Source organism: Myotis nattereri, assembly GCF_964212035.1.
Source record: "Myotis nattereri genome assembly, chromosome: 2".
NCBI lineage: Eukaryota > Metazoa > Chordata > Mammalia > Chiroptera > Vespertilionidae > Myotis > Myotis nattereri.
Window position 1 is genome coordinate 207,818,250 of NC_138076.1, and position 20,278 is coordinate 207,838,527.

The window sequence follows — 20,278 nt, forward strand, 5'->3', positions numbered from 1 at the left end:
TCAGCTCTTTTCTCTCTGTAGTTTTAGGGAATTCTTTTTCTCATCTGATAGCTTAATTCCAGAAATCGGGCAGGGCAAGGAAAGCAACCCTTTTCTCCGAACGCATCACTTTCAGCCCTGACATTGTGCAGCACGGCCCTACTGCAGTCTAGGAGCCAGCAATTGAGAGAACAGGAAAAACGGGCTGGTGAGCAGCATTCACCATGCAGCGCCCAGGAGGCTGAAAGCCTAAGGGGGCTTAGCCATTAGAGACTCACAGGTGAGCTTTTGTTGTTTGTTTTGGGGGAGCAGTAACAGAGGCATTAGGCCAAGTTTTCAACCACCCCCAAAGTTTCAGGTTCCAAGAGGGCCCTTCTTTCTTCTCTCCCACTTCAGTAGCCCAGAGCAAAGCACAGTGGACCTGTTGGGTTGGATTTAAAAACAAAACAAAAAGACAAACCCAAAACTGAAACCCTGAAAAGGATCCATTAACCACAGATCCCTCTTCTAGAAAGAACATTTTACAGAAATAAGACTGACAGGCATGACCACATTATAATTCAGCAGCCTCATTCCAGGGGCTGCGCTTTCCCTTCTGGGGGCATGACAAGCAGCCTCCCAGGGTCGGCCCTAAAAGTGCCTCCTGATGCAGGCTCGGTGCATGGGAGTGGGCCCAGGGCTGCGTGTCAGACGTCTGGGTCCCCACCAGCACATCACTGATGCTGAAGAGCTGGCCTAGAGCACATATGACATTCCCCAAAAGCCCCACCACGCTCTCCTGAAGCCCCACGGAGGCCTTAGCCACACAAAGCCAAGTTCTGGGTCCGTAGACTAGATCAGACAAGTGGTGTTATGCATTCACTGCAGGGAAGGCAGCTTTGACAAGCCACTTCCTGTGCGTGCTGGTACCCAGGGCCTGAACTCTTTGAGGAGAGTAAGCCACCGCCTAGAGGAAGCATCTGGCTGTCACCTTCATTAAGCAGAGGAGCGTGGACTGAAGGGACGCATGACTTGCAGGCAGGGACAGTTCAGTCCAGAAACTGCATTGCCAGACTCCTCTTGCTACCATTTAAGGGGCACTTACCACAGGCCAGAAGCCTTCCTTAGTTCTTGCAATAACTGTGCCATTTTATTAACCCAAGAGGTAGACGAGAAAAGAAGGCCCAGTCCGAGTAAGTGACACAATCGGGAAGTGACCCAAATCCAGCCCAACCCCACACTCTCTCCTCCACACCATACTTCCTGTTCACAGGCAAGCTGCTCCCTAGCCCTAGGGCCCAGCAGCTCCCTTTTGGTGACCAACCACATGAGGTTATGTCATTATCAAAGCCCCTTGCTACGCCAGCACCCTCAAGGCTAAGTGGGGCGCTCCCTCCGTGCTAGACTCTCACTCTCCTCCTGTAGTTTATTTACCTGCCTCTCTGGACTGGGCCTTGGTCTCCTTCAGGCAGGGCCACGACTAGCACACAGTAGGTGCTCTGATAACACAAGGAACCATGTGCAGGCACAGAGCACACCCTCAGGGCGAACCAATGCCGCACATGTGGCCCAGAGCTCCCTGCAGACAGTGGGCCTCTGTGTACCGCTGGCTGGCAGGGCCGAGCCACCTGGCTGGCACATTCCTACTTAAGTGGAGTCATCACATCTGTGGCTTCCTCAGCCGACTGGCCTGGTGAGTCTGTTCAAAGTCATGCTTTCCTGTGCCTTCGAAGCATTTCCCAGCCTCTCCTCAGAGACCCTGGAAAGCAGACAGCTCCTCGGAAGCAACCCCCACCAGGGCAGAAGGAATGCGGAGAGAGGGGCAGGAGGGCGCTCCTCCTCCAAACCAGCGGGCCCGGGAGAATTCCTCCAAACACCAGCCGGAGAAATGAGGGGCAATGGCGTCCCTGGGGGGTGGGCACAGGATGGAATCAGGAGACCCTGGGTTCTGGAGCTGACAGCCTTTGGGCCTTTGAACATGTCAGCTAACATATATAGGCCTGTCCCTTTTCCTGTGAATTAGAAGGGTCTATTCAGATGTAAAGACAGCGCTAAAATTCTGCCTTCATTGTTTACCCCAAAATGTTAGGCAACCACTGAGAGGAGTGTGGACACTCACGGGGCACTTTGAGCAACTGCTTGGTGACCCACCACTTCTGGTGCAGCTTCCGCTGAGAAGCAGAGCAAAGGGTTAAAGAAACAGCTCTCGGATTCGAATTCGTTTAGGCCAGGAATGGAAGCAAACCCTGCTGCCACACCCCCCAGAAATGCCGGGTGCTCATTAAAATACCAAAAAGCCACTGGAGGTGAGTGGCTTTCTAACTAATTAGCATAGAAGAGGGTGTTTTACCCTACTCTTACTGGGGAGATAATTGGGCTCAAGTCCAATTCTTTAACTAGCAGGTTCTGTAAGAATATACAGACTCATCCTCAGAGGGAGACCCCGAGGTCTGGCCCCAAAGAAAGCCAGCAGCACCAGTTCCCCACCCAGTCACACCTTTGCAGACCACTTCTGCTTCTGTCAAATTCCCCCGGCAACCCCCAGTACCTGCCCCTGACAAGTCCCTATTCCCCCCTAGGGCTGATGTCTGCCCAGCAAGGGCAGCCGAGCAGAGTGTGTGTATGCTCTCTCACCCTCCTTCCCCTCCCAGGCTCAGACAGTTCACTTGACAGAATCCTAAGGATCGGTTCAATCCCCCAGACAGGAAGACCCATCAACGGCCACGACAACAAACGAACCAACTATGTTACCACAACTTTAATTAAACCCAAGGCTGAGGATTAAAAGAACAAACAAAACTGTGCTGGGCACGTCTGGGCTGCACTATAACCACTCACTGACACACCTGCCAGCCTGCCCACAGGATCCGACCACCACGGTGCCTTTCCGGCCACCCCAGGCCTCAGCGCCCACACATTCCTCTGCGCTCTCAAGACACCTGCCGCAGTTGTGTTGGCACCAGGTGTAGGTAGCAACTTGCCTTGTTATACAGCTCCAGCCACAGATATGTGTTCAAACATAGCTTGTCTCTCCGCTTAGACTGCCAGGGCCTCCAGGGCCAGGATAAGGTACTAAACCTCTTGATATTCTAGTACTTTCTATCTCTTATCTCCATGGCCTAATGCAGGACACCATATGCTGCCATGCCCCATCCCGTGCCCATGGGAGATAGCACTCATCTATCCCAGCATTCCTTGGCATTGAATCTTAGCTCCTTGCCAACACAGGGCTGGGCAAACCACTACCCATTGATGGGAGCTGACACTCGGAGTAAAACCAATCTGCAAAGCTTATTAGTTCAATGGTTCTCCAGAAGAACATTTGGTAGCAACATCTGGGACATTTTGGTTGTCACAACTGGAAAGGGAGTGTGGTACTGGCATATAGTGGGTAGAGCCAAGATGGTGCTAAACAGCCTACAATGTACAGGACAAGTATCCCACCCCCCAAAAGAGAAGTATCCGATCCCAAATGACAAGTGTGCCAAGTCTGAGAAATCCTGACTTAGGTAGGGTAGCCATATAATTTATCATCTAAACTGACATGTTTCTGAGAGTGAAAGGGAGCGATATATTAATACTAACTCCAGGACAACAAGCACAAATCAGGGCCTACAGGCAAACCAGAGTATGTAAGAGATGAAAGACAGAGGGAGGTCCCTTCGAAGGGTCAAACAGCTAATCTCATTAAAGTCCCCAAGCAAAGCCACCAACTACCCTATTTGCCAGAATAAATGCTAGTATGTCATAAGCCACAATCAGCCGAGAAGAACTCTTTTTTTACTTCTTGTGTAAAGAAAGAGCAGAAAAGGAACTGTCTAGCCGTGCCTTTTAAGATGTGAGTGGCAGAGAACAAACCTGTCCCCCCCAAAGCCAGGGGGGCGGCATGTGCTAAGACGTGCTCTCCAAAAGAGAGGAGCTCATTCTAACAGCCTGCTGACCCCGCCACTCCCTGCTGACACCCGACTTAAGGTGAGAACCCTATTCTCAGGAAGTTTCTTTACTAATGAACCTTCTTGTCACAACAGGGGCAACTGCTGTTAGTTAACTTCCTCCTTGCCCCAAGACAAGAGACCTATTGCTAATTTCTTTGCAGGTCAACTGTGAACAGTAAGAGGAACTTGGAAATGTCCTCAGTCAGTCAACATGGGAGCTTAAGAACTACAGCAAGTCCAAGATTAACCTGAAGGTGAGTGGAAACCTCTCAGGTTGAGGGTTAGAGAGCATGCGGACCCATCACGGGCACACACCACTAAAAAGAAACACCGGGGCCTCAGTTCCCGTGCCCGCAGATGCATTTCCTCTCCCGGGTCTCCACAGATGAGGAGTACTTTCTGTCACCCACTGGCCCTCAGAATTTGGGGCAGTTCCTCGGTTCCTATCAAGGCCATTCCCATTATGGCCAAGACTTCCTGTCGGCACAAAGGAAACCTCCAGCCCCCTGCACAGTCTCTTTATTTTTTAGAATTATCTCTAACTTGTGGAGCTGACTTTTGCCCCTCCATTTTGTTGCTGCTGTTGAACAAATAAACCATGAACAAATCTTTTTGGGAAGCAATTCCACAGGTTGTCGGGAAGTCCAGTCCTAAGAATGCCAACTCCTGGTGCCTTGCTCTGCATCGTTACATTATTCTTGTCATAACAGCCAGTCTAAAAAGGAAGAAAGCTCACTCGCTAGGACACGGTTCAAGTCCAGCATCCAAGTGTGGGAGCGTCCTGATTCGGTAGCACAGAGCTCAAGAAGACCCCAGGATGCAATCCTTGCACTTGGCCGATTAAAAGAGCCAGGAGAAAACTGACTCATAACCTCCAGAGACAGGACAGGACTCAGCTCTTCAGGAACCTCACAGGCTTTCTCCCACCAGACTGCCGTAGTTAGCACTTGGAAACAGACATACTACCTTAAAGCTAAAGGGTTGCTTCCTTGAAGAATTTTGATAGACATGAACATAAGCCAAAGGCTAGGCCAAACTTGTTCATCATCCATAATTCATCAAGCCTGGCAATGAAACACCCTCTCCACAGCACTATGGTATAATATAGACAAGACCCACATGCTGCCATTTTAAACCACTAAACCAGAGACAAAGTTGTTATCATAACAAAATTCATTACTATCACTGCCTAGATTGATTACAAAGTTTAAAGAAATAAAGGATGCACATGTAATAGGACATGAAAAACCACTATCAATATAAGATATGAAAGAAATATATATATATAACATATGAGAATATAGCCTGCCTGAAAGTTGGGCTTGACTCCAAATTACAGTAAATGCACCATATGCCAGGTCCCTGGCTAAGCTCTGAGAACCAAAAGGCAAGGTGAGTCCTACCCACGTCTAGGAGAGAAAAACAAATATGTAAACATCTAATTCAAATAAAGTATGACCAGGGCTCTTATGCAAGTCTGGCCCAGATAGCCTCCCTGAAGGGCAGTAATGCTTCAGCCGTGTCTTTAACAAAAGAACAGGGACTTGCCAGGCATTGCGGGCACAGGGAACGGGTAAGGCGGCTTGATAAAAGGAGTTCCAGGTAGCTGGGAAGCTGGAGGTGGGCAGGAGGCCAATCACAGAGGGCACTGTGTGCTGCTGGAGGGTTTGAGTAGAATCCTGGGGGCAATGAGGAGTCTTTTCCAGATTTTTCAAGATTTCTAGTTGAGATTTGATCAGATTTGCATTTTAGCAAGATGACCCTCTGGTAGAAACACTAGAAACAGGGCTCTATTGAGAGTGAAGGTTAAGAAGCCATTGAAATCATGCAGACAAAAAATTGTGAGGGTCTGAACTAAGGCCAGGACCATGTGGATAAGAGGTCGAAACATGACAAGAGATAAAATCTACAGAAAGTGCGAATGACTTGGAAAAGAGGTGAGAAAGATCCAGGTTCCAGGCTTGGATGAATGGTTGAATGGAGAAATGGCAGCTGGGAGCACATGGGGATCAGATGATAGGGCCAGTCCTCAGTCAGAAAGTGATGGAGAACCTATTTGAGTGAATGCAGCCATCACCCAGAGGAATACGTGGAGGGAGTGAGCGGACAAGACCTTGGGGAGCATCAATGTGTGAGGAAGCGGGAGTAACAGGAAAGAACCACACAGATGGTGAGGGCAAAGATAAGGGGAACCAGAGAGAGGGTCACAGGAAGGAAGGCTTTCGAAAGGGAGTGGTCAAGATTGTCCAATGCTGGGGAGAGGGTAAGTAAAATAAGAACTCATGAGTACACTGGATTTCCCAACATGAAGTGAGGGTGACCTTTGTGGGACAGTCTTGAGAAGTGGTGGGGCCAGACATCACAGATACTTTCTCTAAACAACGCCCCTGTGGACCTGGCCGAGTAGCTCAGTTGGTTTTAGCATCATCCCATACACCAAAAGGTTGAGGGTTCAATTCCCAGTCAGGGCACATACACAGGCTGTATGTTCAATCCCTGGTGGGAAGTGTATAGGAGGCAGCCAATTGATGTTCCACTCTCACATAGATGTTTCTCTCTCTCCCTCCTCTCCCTCCTCCTCTCTCTCTAAATATGTATCAGGTGAGAATTGGGGGGAAATAAAAAAACAATTCCACTGTGATGGGACAGAGAGAGTAGAGAAAAGCTAGAGTGGGGTTCAGAATTCAGAAGAGCCCTCGTGTCTGTTTGGTTTTTTTAATGGGAAAAACTGAAGCATGTTTCCACTCTGTGAGGAAATGAGAAAGAGGTGAAAAACAAGGAAAGGCAGTAACTGGTAGAAGAAGGGGTCCAGAAGTGAGAGGACTGATGCAGGAGCTTTTGACAAGAATGAGAAGCCGGGGAAAGCTTCTAGGACTTTCTATCAACATATAAACATGTCCTTTGATAGCCAATGGTCTTGACTCTCACACAATGGCTTACAGACCTCCACAACACACAGCCCCGTCACCACTGATCCAGCCACTAGATCACCGTCACTAGTGAGTGAGCACCTGCACAGGTGTCAACAAGGCTGCAGGGGAAGACAACCCCTGGGAGGCCGCGGCACTCACCTTGCATCATACTCCTGTAGGCGGAGTCTGTGATGGCGTAGATGTGAGGGGGCATCTCGTGCCTCTTCTTGCCTTTATACATCTCCACAATCTCTTCAGAGTAGATGGGCAGGTTCTTATAAGGATTGATGACCACACAAAACAGGCCTGAATAGGTCTAAAGAAAAGAGCAGCAAATAGGAATGGGTTAGGAAGTCTTCTCAGTGGTGCGCAAACTTGTGGCAAAGACCTGCTGGCTCCAAAGCCGCCATGGTGACCTGAGTGACAGCGCTCCCTGGGCCCCTTGCTCTCTGGGCTCAGCAGACCTGCTGCACATGTGGGCACACCAGCACCATCTGCTCTTTCGGTGAGGGTCCTCCCTCAGTGGCATGACTGCTACAGGCTTTACACATCCATGAGTGTGTGCATCAGAAAAGAACTGTGGCAAGTTTCACAGAGAGCAGAAATCCAGTTACAAAACTCAGGACCAAGGACAAAAAGAGATGTGTTTGTCGTGAGATGCACAAAGAGAAAAGGATTCAGCTGTAGCAAGCAAACTGTGTAGAAACACAAATTATTCTACCCTGAAGGCCTCTCAGAGATAGTTAAGCCTAAACTTTCCTAGCACTGGGAAGAACTCACTATGTTCCTCAACCAACTAGATCTTTTGTGGGCTAGTAGATCATGGACAGATACTTCCCTCCCTGGAAACTTCTGGAGACATTCACAAGGAAACCTCTCAAAAACTTAGATCACTTTCATGTCGCCTGTGAGCCTTCTCCAAGACCCTGGTCTTCTGTTAAAGGGAATCCAAGTTGTCAATAGCCTTAATGTGAGGCACCCAAACATACACTCAGTGCTCTAAGTCTGACTTGACCAGGTTAAAATTAGACCCTGGAGTCATGTGTCCTGAGTTCAAGTCCCAACAAGGGCAAGTTTCTTAACTTCTCTCTCCCTCCATGTCTCAATCTGTAAAATGGGGGTGGAAGAAGGTGGGTGAAGCAAGGCCTAGATGCCATGATTCACACACACCTGCAGTCCTACTTAGTTAATGACAGAGCTGGGAGCAGACCCCCCCTCCAGTGGGGACCTCCTTGGTCACAGAAGCCAGTTTTCTGAGCTCCTCTCGTCTCTATGTTGTTCTCATTACAAGCGGCCTCCACCCTCACTGTCTACAGTTTTGCTCCTTGATCCAATAGCAGCCAACGTCTGAGGGTTGCACTATGGGTCAACCCAATCCCTTGCTATGGGTTAACCCAAACCCTTGCAGCCCTACCTCTCTAATCCCACCAAAACTGAAGCTGGATCTTGTGGTTGAACCCACAGACAGGGTCCACCCAGGAACCAGTCATGAGGACAATGGCTCTAGCCAGCGTTGGCGAAAGGCTACAGCACTTGGATGCTCCAAGCAGAAGTTAGACTGAAAGCAGAATTCCAGAGGGACCCACTAACCATACACTGTTCTGCATGCAGAAGAGCAGCTCAGTTTGGACATGAACAAGTGGGTCTGCCTGGCTCTTCTGTCTGGAGGGCACACAAAGCCCTCAATTTCCTTTTTTCCTGGGATAATCAGTCATTTGTTTTCTCTCCAACTACTCTTGTCACTAGGGACCAGGAAAGCTCTGAAGCAAAGAGTTCTGAATGTGGTGCTGGCAACCTGAGGGTTGGGTATTATGGGAAGACAGGAGTGCAGCCGGGACTCCTGTTTCCCCTCCCTGTGACTAGTGGGTGGTGATGAGATAGAGGCCAGAGAGCAGCAAGGTCATCCCAGAAGCTCAGAAACAATTGAGCTTTGTTCCTGGGTTTGAGAAAACCCACACTCTAGGAAATCCAGCCCGATGAAAGTGAAGGACACATGGCCACACATTTAGGGCGTGCCACGGAGCCAGATGTTTGGGAACAGCTGATGGTCACAGCAGAGGGGCTAGGGGTGACTAGGACAAGTCTTTCTGACAGCTGGGTGGGCAGATGGTCCTGTGGAGAGTTCTATGGGGCCTCAAAGTTCTCTGGGCTAATCCCACGAAATCAGTGGATTTGATCAAACTGAGCCCTGGGGAATGAGCACAGCAGCTCAGGTGGGAGGAAGGAGGCTCGGCTGCAAGCCACTCTCTCTGGATGCTCGTGGAGGCGCAGACACTGAGCAAAGTGGCTTTGCTCCCACACGGGCCACGCCAGGAAGCTGCTCCATTCACGGGCCACAGAGGCTCTTTGTGCCTGACCGCCCCCTATCCCAGAGCCTCACCCCCCAAAGAAACAGACAGAGCAGCTGTGGTGCAGAATTAGCCACACCGCCCACAAGGCCAGGCAAACATGCTGCACAAAGGCTCCCGGTGTCGCAATTTGGAATGTTGTGTGCAGAGAGGTGGACTGTGAATCGGGGGGAAGGGGTGGCCACCCCCACCCAGGCAGCCCCACCAAGTGGCTTTGATCTCGCCACAGTTCTGCACCTGCTGGGGTCTTCATTAGGGCAACTGCAGCGACAACCAACTTCCTTCCTGGTGACAACACTTAGGAGGAGGAGGCTGGTCTGAGGCAAGAGGAGCTGCACACGGGAGGTGACAGCAAAGGAACAAAAAGGAGGATTTGTGCCTCCAGCCAGAGAGTTCTAGAGAAAAAGCTCAGGTCCTACCCACCATGCCCGCCTACTGAGTAAACCCACACTTTAGAGGAAAGATGAGGCAACTAACATTGACTGCACTTTAACAAGTAATACCCCTAGTTGAAGCAGGGAAAGGCCATTCGCAGCCAGCTGGCATAGGCAACTGCATGCAGGCCTCCGGCTTGTTTCACACGCAACAAATCGCTAACGGGACCCAAGATGAACAGTGACACCAGTAAAAGTCCAAGCGGAGGGAGACTTTAAGGTCCCTTCGGTTTTGCAGGTCACTAATTCTGAATTTCAGCAGTTAATATCACGAGGGGCAGGGGCTTTTCAATTTGGTCCAGACAATATTCTCACCAAGAAACAGAGAAATATCTGGGTGGAGGGAGAGTCAGGAAGCCGAAGTTCCAGTCTCAGCCCTGCCAATGCCTCGCTGTGTGACTCTGAGCTAGCCCCTTGCCCTTTCTGGGCCTTACCTCTTCCCACCTGTCATATAAGAAGGATGGGCTAAGCTGGCCTGTATAGAAGGACTTTTCCAGGTAGGCAGTTCTGTGTCTCCTCACTGACAGGTCCTTGACTAATCAAGCTCATCCCCACAGGGTGGTCCATCAACAGCAAGAATGAGGACCTCATGACCACAGACCAGCTTTGCGATCAGCAAGGCAATGCAGTCCTGGCACACAGTCTAGCCCAGTCAGGACTTCTGGGCAATCCAAAATGGCCCGAGCACACTGCAGGGCACTCAGAAGTGCCAGTCGTGTGGGGTAAGGGTAGTGCCCTGGGGAAACGTGCGTTGAAGTCGCCGTGAAATTGTACAGAAAATGGCTGGCTCTTTGGGAGTCTCTCACCCTCCCTGTAACAGGATGAGCCCGGTGTCTCCTCTATGATACACATGATCACGGGCAAACCACTCAGGCCGAGACTCAGTTTTGCCAGCTATAAAATGAGAAGGTTGTAATGATCTAAATGTTTTCTTCCTCCAACTAAAAAAAAATGTTGAGAACTGTTTTATTCCGCTCCAAGGCCAAAAAGGCCAAGGTGAATACAACAGCATAATTAAATAAAGAGCTATTTTAGGAATAATAAGAACCAGATATTTCTTCCCTACTGGAGACAAAACCAGAAGGAAATATCTCTAAACTGAACAGAAAAAATTGGGATGGATCTGAGAAAGAACTCTGTGACCCTAGGGCCAAAGGAGCTTGGAGCGTGTTACCAAGGGAATGAGTAAATAAATGCTCATCTCTTGACGTTTTCTACAGGGTGATGAGCTGCCGTCCTGCGAATGTAACCCTACTAGCTGGAGGAAAGGGAAAAGACCGCCCTGTCTTTTGCATGCTGTGGGCCTTTGTACATGCTGTTCTCTGCACTGTAAGCCTAGCATGGGACCAGCCTAAAGTGCTGGATGAACTAGGAATCCAAGCCTGCCTCTTGGTAGCTTGCCTCTCTGCTCAAAGCACACTCCTTAGGGAAGCAAGCCACACTGACAGATGTGAGGGGGGAGGCAGGAAGGGACCAGGTGGTGCAGGAGGAACAAGTGGGAAACCAGGGCACACATTCCCCTCCTTGAGAAGGAACTGATCACACTGGCCCTTCCTATCTCCACCAAGGACAGTGCGTGAGCGTACCTCACACATGTCACATCCTCCCTACACCGACCTAAGCCAGGCTTCCTGTTGTGGTTTTGGCTATGGAGAGGAGAGATAAAAGTCACGCTATGAGAACATTCCATTAGGATGTTCAGATACTGAAGTTCAAGGATGCTAACCCTGCATTCCTTCAAACCCCCTTCTCTCCCAGAGAGCCAGCACCCAGGATCTTGGCGGGGGGGGGGGGGGGGGGGCGCGGGGGGCAGACCTAGAGCCCCCTGCCTCAGAGTCGGGCCCACTTACATAGATGAGCCCTGAGTAGTAACGCTCCTTGAGGTTGTGCAGCACCGAGGCTTCATTGAGGCACGTGAGCTCCGCCATGTCCTCCACCTTGGAGAACTTGGGCGGGTTCATCTTCTGGATGTCATCCTTGTTCACCTTCACCTTCTTCCCGTTCTCCACCAGCTCCACAATGGCCTCATCGCCCACCTCTTCCTTGAGGCTGGCGGGCTCAAAGCCGCTCTTGTCAGAAGGCACCCATACCAGCTTCTTGGCAGCCCAGTCAGCCTGGGCCAAGGGGTTATTGATGAAGTTTTTATCCACATAGAGATACTTATCAGCAGCTTGCTGCGCCATGGTGACTTACAGCCAGGACCTGAGAGAGAAAAAAAGGACAAACGTTAGATATAACTACACTAGCCACACAAGAATCGCTAACATGCACCTCTTATCTTTGCAAACTAGATAGTATTACAGTGCAGTAAAACTCTATATAACCAGGCTGCACAAATTGCCAAAATTTCCTTGCTTCTACTTTTGGGAGAAAGATGTACATCGCTGAGAAAACAAGGTAATATCAGGGATGCTGTAAGAAATTAATAGGAAGGTATATTCTAGGATCGATACACGATCAACTAATCTATAAACAACTATTATGCCACATGACGAGCACTAAGAGTCTCAAAGATAGGTGTAGTTATAGTCATGCTGCCATGCCTATAAAGGCAGAAAAATGACCACACAATTTAAGAGAACTTCCAACAAAAACAGGTTCCTAATTAGCCAAAAAATGGGCAATTGACTACAATTACACACAGTGGAAATTTCCAGTTTTAAAAATTTTTTCTTATTTCACAGAGTCAACCAAAAGAAAATAAAACACCAATACGTTGCCCTAACCGGTTTGGCTCAGTGGGTAGAGCATCAGCCTGCGGACTCAAGGGTCCCAGGTTCAGTTCCGGTCAAGGGCATGTACCTTGGTTGCGGGCACATACCCAGTAGGGAGTGTGCAGGAGGCAACTGATTGATGTTTATCTCTCATCGATGTTTCTAACTTTCTATCCCTCTCCCTTCCTCTCTGTAAAAAATCAATAAAATATTATTTTTTTAAAAAAACACCAATATGTTGCCAATACATTTTAATTCCATCTTGACAATAAAGCCCAAAGAAATGCGGCGAGAAGAAAAGAAGCCAGTGCTTCCCTCTCTGAAGCACCAGTGTGCAGAGGCTACCCTCATAATTAAGGGCCAGAAGAACGTAAGCACATGTGCGTTTGCCTGTTTTGAAACTCATTTGCAAAATAAAGATGATGAAATAATAACCCCTTACACCTGTGTGGTTTTATTGTTCATAAAGCGCTTTCACATATATTTTGCTATCTGGAGAGATCCTTGTCATAATAACCCTGTGAGATTGGTAAGGTACGTGTTATTATCCCATTTTACAGATGAGGAAACAAAAGCTCCTGGAGGTAAGGGCGTTGTGCAGTCACCCAGGAAGAGCTCCGGACTCCTGGTCCGTGGCCTTTCCACAGTGGCAACCACAGAACTGCTTCCTATGCAAAGGCTCAGGCTCAGGCTCGGGTCAGCTCAGAGAACAGCTGCTCTGAGTGAACCAAAAGCAGGACTCAGAAACCCCAGGCAACAGAGCCAGCCATGCCACTGGAGGAACCGCCCAGAAGCCCACTGCCTGCTCAAACACAGGCAGGCTTTTCCCTGCGAGATCGAGGTCCCCAGCCCAGGCACTGGAAGCCAGGAGGACCCCAGATCCAAACACAGAGTCACACAGGCTTTCATGCTTCCAGATTCCAAAAGGGACTTGGATGCCAAGGAAGCTGGAGGGTTGGGAGGGAGAAAACAAAAGGAAAAGTCTGGGCTGCCCAGGCCTTCTTATCTGGGCTCATTAAATGGTTTCCAGATCAAGGCTAAAGGGCTCCCTTGGACTCACTCCAGGAGGGGCTGTTTTCCAGGAAATCTGCTGGTTCCCCCCAACAGGCAAGTCCAGGGAGCAGAGCCTGGCAGCCTCCCCAGCTCCCCCAGCTGGTGGCTTGGTTTACATTTTCAGCACAAGCAAACCCTGGAAGCCCCTCTCTGGGGACCAGGGCACCATCCACCTGCAAGGACCACCCCCCAAGAGAAGGCAGGGCCCAGGGTTAGGCAGCAGCAAACAAGGCATGAGCAGAACAGCTATAAACCACCTGGCCAGCCCTAATCTTCCGTGTGGGTCTGGGGTCTAGGCAGGTGGCATCTTACTTCCAGCTGTCCTTGCTTCCACACTGGCCAGTCCATTCAAGCAATTGAAGGCTTCTCTCCGCCAGCATAAATACCAGCTGTCATCTGCCTGTCCGTTGTTTATCTGACCACTGGCCAGTTGGCCTCTCCAAAGTCTCAGGATCCCAGCTCCCCAAACCAGTCTCCCCATTGTTCACTGCCCTGCTCAGGAACTTGCAATGACTGCCAAGCACAGGGTCTCACAGGCTGCTGGTTCTCAATCGTTTTGCAAACCGTAAACTCATAAAAGGTAAGACAATCTCCCATCAGAATGCAAAAAGGGAGTCACCTGAACTTTGTCCCCTCCTAAATCCTAAATCTGCTGCTGGTTAAGAGTTCACTGACCCAGCCCAGTGAAACCTGAGGATATACTACATCCTTTACAAGATCCCTCCAAGAGAAGGAGGGAAAGGGACTGTCATTAAGTATGTAGATACTACCAACATCAAGTTCTGTTTATTTCCAACCTCACTTAACCATCAAGCACCAAAAAAGAGCTTTTATTACCCCCAGTTTATAAATAAGGAAACAGGCTCAGAGACAGCAAGTCGTTTGTCCAGTCTCCCAGCCCAGTCATGACGCAGGATCCTAACCCAGAACTTCCTGGCCCCCAGGCCTGGGCTCTTCCCGACACACTTGTGCCTGGGGTCCCACAAAACAAAAAGTCAGGCTGGCACTGAAGCTGGGCTGAAACTGTTGATAAGCTGAGTGGGACATGGGGAGCGCAGAGGTAGGCATTCCACAGCATTCAACAAATATTTACTGAGCAAGCGGGCAGGGAGGCTGAGAATGAGCCTTCCTGGTGTGGACCATGTGGCCTGTCAAAAAGCAGAGCACAGCCTTGGCTGGTGTGCTCGGTGGTTGGAGCATCGACCCACACACTGAAGGGTCATGGTTCAATTCCCAGTCAAGGGCTCTGTACCTGGTTGCAGGTTCGATCCCCAGCCTGGTTGGGGCTTGTGCAGGAGGCAACCAATCTCTTTCCCCTCCCCACCTTCCCTTCAACTGGCTCTAAAAAGCAATGGGAAAAATATCCTCCAGGATTTTTAAAAAGAAAAGAAAAGAAAAAAGCAGAGCACATTAAAACTCAATATTCTCACTCCCCTGGCCTGTGAGCTGCTCCAAGCAGCCCATCATTGATGGCTAAATGACTCTGGCCCTCATCAAACTCCATTTCACCCCAGCAACACCACCCCTGGTGGGACCAACAGCCAAGAACCTATCTGGAGGCCTGGCATCACAGCAGCAGCTGGGCTCCCTTCAGGCTGCAGGCCTGGGCACTCGGCCTACCCTGGAAATCGGGTAGACTGCCCGGCCCTTTCATTGGTGGGTCTGTGCTGGAGGGCCATAATGCGCAGGTGACGGGGAAAATCCATCCAACCCACCGCCCTCGGCTGGTCGTTCGACCCGACCTTCAGGCCTCAGAAGGAGGGAAGGGGCAGTTACAGGCCAGCCCTGTCCACCTCCAATACCTATCGGAGACCTGGGGCCAAGCCACAGTTCCTGTAACAGAGGGAGACCCACTGCGTTCCCTCAGAGCTGGACCAACACAGAGGGCCGTGGTGCCAAGGCACCCACGGATGGTGGGCTTGAGGAGTGCCCACTCGCCTCAGTGCCTCTCTCTGGGCAGAACTCTTCATTAAACATGGCTGGGCGCTGCTGAGCCAGGCCAAGGACAGAGCTATCTGGTTTCAGCAATTCTGCTGGAATGACGCGGGGGAGCAGTAGTGCCAAGATCAATACACGGGCTGGATTGGTGGGGAGGACCACAGAGGTCACGATAAACAGTGGGGTTGCAGTTAAAGCCCTCCCACCCAGCCTGGACAGGAACATCACATTCAAGCATTCGGAGGCCACAGGGCTGCCGCTGAGCGCCACCTGTGTACGGTAAAGAGGCTCCCAGGCCCAGCGGCTGCTGAGTCTGTGTGCCCAGTGGGGAAGCCGGGGATGCGGACAGGTTACCACGCACCTCTAAGGATGCAGGTGGAGTAAGCCACCACCGTCAAGAGGTGTCAGAAATGAAATGAGGGGCACTAGAGAAAGGGTACCAAGGAGGCAGTCTACCCGATGCAGCAGCCAGCATGCCCACCCCATCCTGGGACCCTGCTAAATAGTCACTTTGAAATTAAAAAAACAAACAAACTGAATGTAATGTAAAGGTTTTCAAAATAAAGAAAAATATCTCCCTAAATTCCTGACCCTCTCCCCCCAAAAATCAGTTTTTTCTCTCTCTTTTTTAAAAAATATATTTTATTGATTTTTTTACAGAGAGGAAGGGAGAGGGATAGAGACCTAGAAACATCGATCAGCCGCCTCCTGTGCACCTCCTACTGGGGGTGTGCCCGCAACCAAGGTACATGCCCTTGACCGGAATCGAACCCGGGACCTTTCAGTCTGCAGGCTGACGCTCTATCCACTGAGCCAAACGAATTAGGGCTCTCTCTCTTTTTAATATATCAGTTTTCTCTCTTTTATTTTTTAATGGTCCTTTCTAGTCCTGGGTCACAGAAACACTTGATTTTTAACTACGTTAGGCAAAGAGCGAAGTTCACATTTGGTATTTTCCCTACTTCCTGTGACCATTTCCCCTGAGGGCCATAGTTTGCTTGTTGACCATTTTTACCAAAATGCTTCATTTTACAGGTGATGGTGCAGAGGCTCCGAGAGGGAACTACCTCCATTCAGTCACAGAGCTGGGGGAGCCAAGACTCAAACCCAAGACTCCTAACTCCAAGGCCACTTCTAATGGCTACATAATATTCCAAAGTGATTTTTAATAACTCGCTACCTACTAGATTTTTTCCTCTTATATAGTGGACCATCTTGAGATAAATTGCCAGAATTACTGGATCAAAATAATCTGGACATTTTTATGGCCCTGAGATATGTTATCAAAATGTTTGCCAAAGGGGTTGATGAGCACAGCCACTGGAGCAGCAGCCACACCAGCACTTAGAAAACTGTCTGCAGGAAAGACCTTGCTGGCTCAGATTAGGGGCCCTCAGGAAGCCCTGGGAACGGGGCAGGGGTGGGGGGGCTTGGCCAGCCAGCAAGGAGTTAAGGAGAAAGAAGGCCACTCTTTCCCATTGCAGATCAGATCAGGCTGAGGCAGGCCCTTCCAGGCCCTTCCCATGTGGCTTCCTGTGGGTGCCAGTCCAACTCCAAGAAACCCAAGTAGTTGCCTTTTTAGGCCATAATCGAGAGGACACACCAGAGGCTAAATTAGGACGCTCAGGAAATGATGAAACTGAAAGTAAATAGGTTAACCAAAAACCTCTGCTTTCAACCCAAAATGTAATTCCTCGATTATTTGCCTTCTCTCCTTCTCCACTGCCATCCTCCCGCCCCCCACCCCGCAAAACATCTACTTGGACCTTTCACTCCTTCCTGTTTTCCCAAAGAATCCCCTCCTCCCTCCCTCCCTCCCTCGGGTTCTCTTTTTACTTACTTGTGTGCTTGTCTGGAAAAGAAACCACTAGCCCCTTAAAGACAGAATTTATTCTACTAGGACAAATCGTTGGTCCAAAGACTGAGCGTTTCCATTCCTAGACAACTAGGATTATGTAAAGCCTTCCATGGGCCAATTCTAGGCTTGGAGCGTTGAAGGCAGCCCACCTCATCAAAGATACGAAGCACGGAGAGCCTGCTAATAAGCTCTCTGTTTTCTCACTCAAGGCCGGCAATCATTTTATAGGGTATATATTGTCATATTCATTTTACAGGTGAGGGAAATGAGGCTCAGACAGGTCCCAAAACCCAGGTTCACACTCAGACCCATTCGGCTTCAATGCTCTGCTCAGTTTCCACTCAGGTTCCACTGAGAACCCCTGGTTAAGCAAACCAGTAAAACAGACATTAATTTGCCAATTTAAAGCTGCAAACCCCATATTCTCTTTGTGCTGGTTTGTACAAGAGACTTCTCCCACTTCTAAATCGCTAAGCAAGATGTAAGAGGATGTGGGACATGGCCTTGGGCGAGCCATTTAAGTTCTCTGAACCAAGGTTCCAGACCAGAGACCCAAGCTTCACCCCAGACCCTGGAGCCCTTTTCCAGCATAATCAATGATGGATGCGAACAGCTCCTCTGATTGTTTTTCATCCTACCCCCATCCCAGGGAGCACAGGTGGATATGCCCCTTCTCTTTCTCCTTACAGCCACTGCTTTTTTAAATTAATTTCAGAGAGGAAGGGAGAGGGAGAAAGAGGAAACATCAATGATGAGAATCATTGATCAGCTGCTTCCTGCACGCCCCCTACTGGGGATCGAGTCCGAAAGAAACTCGGGCATGTGCCTTGACCGGAAATCGAACCATGACCTCCTGGTTCATAGGTCCATGCTTAACCACAAGGGCCAAGCCAGCCATTGCTTTTGAGTTAAATAAACTATTAAGGATGGTTCTATGAAAGCAGCTACTGAAATAATAAAGAAAATTTCAAACCCATTAGATGTACTCAGTCAACCAAATCATACTGAGGATCTATGTGCAAAAATATTGTGACAAAGGTATAAAGGACACCCAAGGAGTTTATCATGTACTGGATGACACATATCGCTGAAGTGCCAATCTGGGGCTTTATTTAGAGTGGACAGAGCAAGCTCCTGGGTTTTCTGTCCTGTTAACTGCTGCACCCAACAAGCATGGTGGGCGCCCAATAGATAGATGCCACCTGGATTAAGAAGTACTTGCTTGTGACCTTGGGCACATGCCACCTCTCTGGCGCACTGTAAATGCAGATAACATTTCGTGTCACCCTCTCTACCTCACAAGGCTGTTAGTTCAACACTGAACATAGGTGACAATGAGACAGGACGCTTGTCTTTGTGTAACAGTCACTGCAGAGGGGAGACCGTGTAAACAACCAGCTCTACACCACAGGACTCTGCAGGAAGACAGGAGCGAGCAGCTTGCTGTGGAAACAGAGAGAAAGGGGTAATTGAATGGAAAACGTGGAAGCTCGAGAGAGAGTTCATAGAGATGACATTGAAGCTGGATCCTGGAAGATGGATGGAACATTGATGTGAGTGGGGAATGGTAGAAAAGGATCCCAGGCCAAGGGAGAAGACGGTGCTGTTTTTCACGAACCATAAAAGGACGTGATCAGGTAAGGGAGGGTTTCTCAACCTCAACACTGTGACCATTTCAGGCCAAGTAAGTCTTTGTTGTGAAGGACTGTCCTGTGCAGTGTAGGGTAGTTAGCAGTACCTCTGGCCTGTACTCACTAATCAACACAGCACCCCATCCCCGGATATACCAACCAAAAGTATCTCCAGACATTGCCGAAGGTGGTGATTCGGGAAGAGGGGCGGCAAAATCACCCCCAGTTGAGAACCACTAATGTAAAGGTTAGTATGAGCAAATGTTGAACAGAAGCCAGACCTCAACTTTGTAAAGACTCTCCCAACAGTGAACTGCACAAGCCCAATCTCTTTAAAACAGAGAAGTCCTCAGAGTAAAATAATTCCCGGGGCCCAAACAATGACCATCCTGGACGACACCATCACTAAGGAGACTGTCCCTTGTAATACACGGAATTTAAGGGATCTGCCCAGAACCCACTACTGGACTATAACGTAAAGACTCCTAAATGCCCGATTTTTAAAAAAGAATCAGGCAAAGAAGGCACATGTGCCTCCCCAGACAGGGCCTGAGTCTCCAGAACCTCTGACACAGTAGTTCAGACAGTGACTCATAAGCAGAGTTCATCAGCATCAAGAGGTCCAGGCGACTAATGGAAGACAGACAGGCAGCAGCCACACTGCGGGAGGGGGAGGGGTTGCTCTCATGCTGTATCAGCTCATCCCACCATCCTGGGAATGCCATCAAAGGCTATTTTTTAATGGTTTTGGCAAAACAGTGTTAATTCCAGGGATGATACCTAGATGAGTGTTTCCCACCCAGAACTTTCCTCCCAGACCTTGAGCACCAACCAGACAGGTGTCTCCATCCTGGAGGACCCACAAGCACCATCATACCTGAACTCTCCCGTACCCCCCTCTGCCCCAACCTGCACTGTCTTCTGGGTCTCCATCTCTAAGAAAGACTGGTCACCTGGTCACCCAAGACAATCACTGTAAACATCTCCCTGGAGGATGAGAAGTGCTCTGCCAACCCCACCGCTGGTGCCCAGCTCCAGTCCATGACCACAGCCCCTCCTTTCTAAGCTGCACAGCTGCCTCCTTACTGCCCTTCCCCTGAGGCTTTCCACCCCCCTTGTTGCCTACAGGATGACTTGGCAGCTCCATTTCTATTCATGCTACTTCCTATTTTACTGATATCACCACCAGTTCAAAACAGTTGAATGGCTTTACATCTCCAGGACAAAATCTAACCATCCTTGCATGGTGAGAAGGCCCTTGCTCTGCCCATACATCTCCTCCAATGCTCCAGCCCTGCCTCTTCCTCTGCCCTTCTCTGCGGCTTAATCCATTCCTGCTCACATCCTTCTCTGCGCATGCCTGCAGGCCTTGGAAGAAGCTGGTATGTCCTCTGCACCAGGAACCCTTTCTCAAGCCTCAGTCCAAATGCTCTCTCCTCTCGAAGGCCCTCCCCTGTTTGCTGCAAAAACACTTCCCTCCTCTTTGTGTCCCTCCCG

The 20,278-nt window shown here is 49.6% G+C and overlaps 1 protein-coding gene across 1 annotated transcript in view; it reads right to left on the minus strand.

The window, feature by feature from the left end:
- MYH9 (myosin heavy chain 9) overlaps positions 1 to 20,278 on the minus strand; it is an 89,787-nt gene that overhangs the window by 46,342 nt on the left and 23,167 nt on the right. The window contains exons 2-3 of the mRNA XM_081084770.1: positions 11,438 to 11,789; positions 6,965 to 7,121 (exon numbers count right to left, since the gene is read on the minus strand). Of these exons, the coding sequence (XP_080940896.1) occupies positions 6,965 to 7,121; positions 11,438 to 11,770 (490 nt within the window). The 5' untranslated portion in view covers positions 11,771 to 11,789. The remainder of the gene's footprint in view (positions 1 to 6,964; positions 7,122 to 11,437; positions 11,790 to 20,278) is intronic.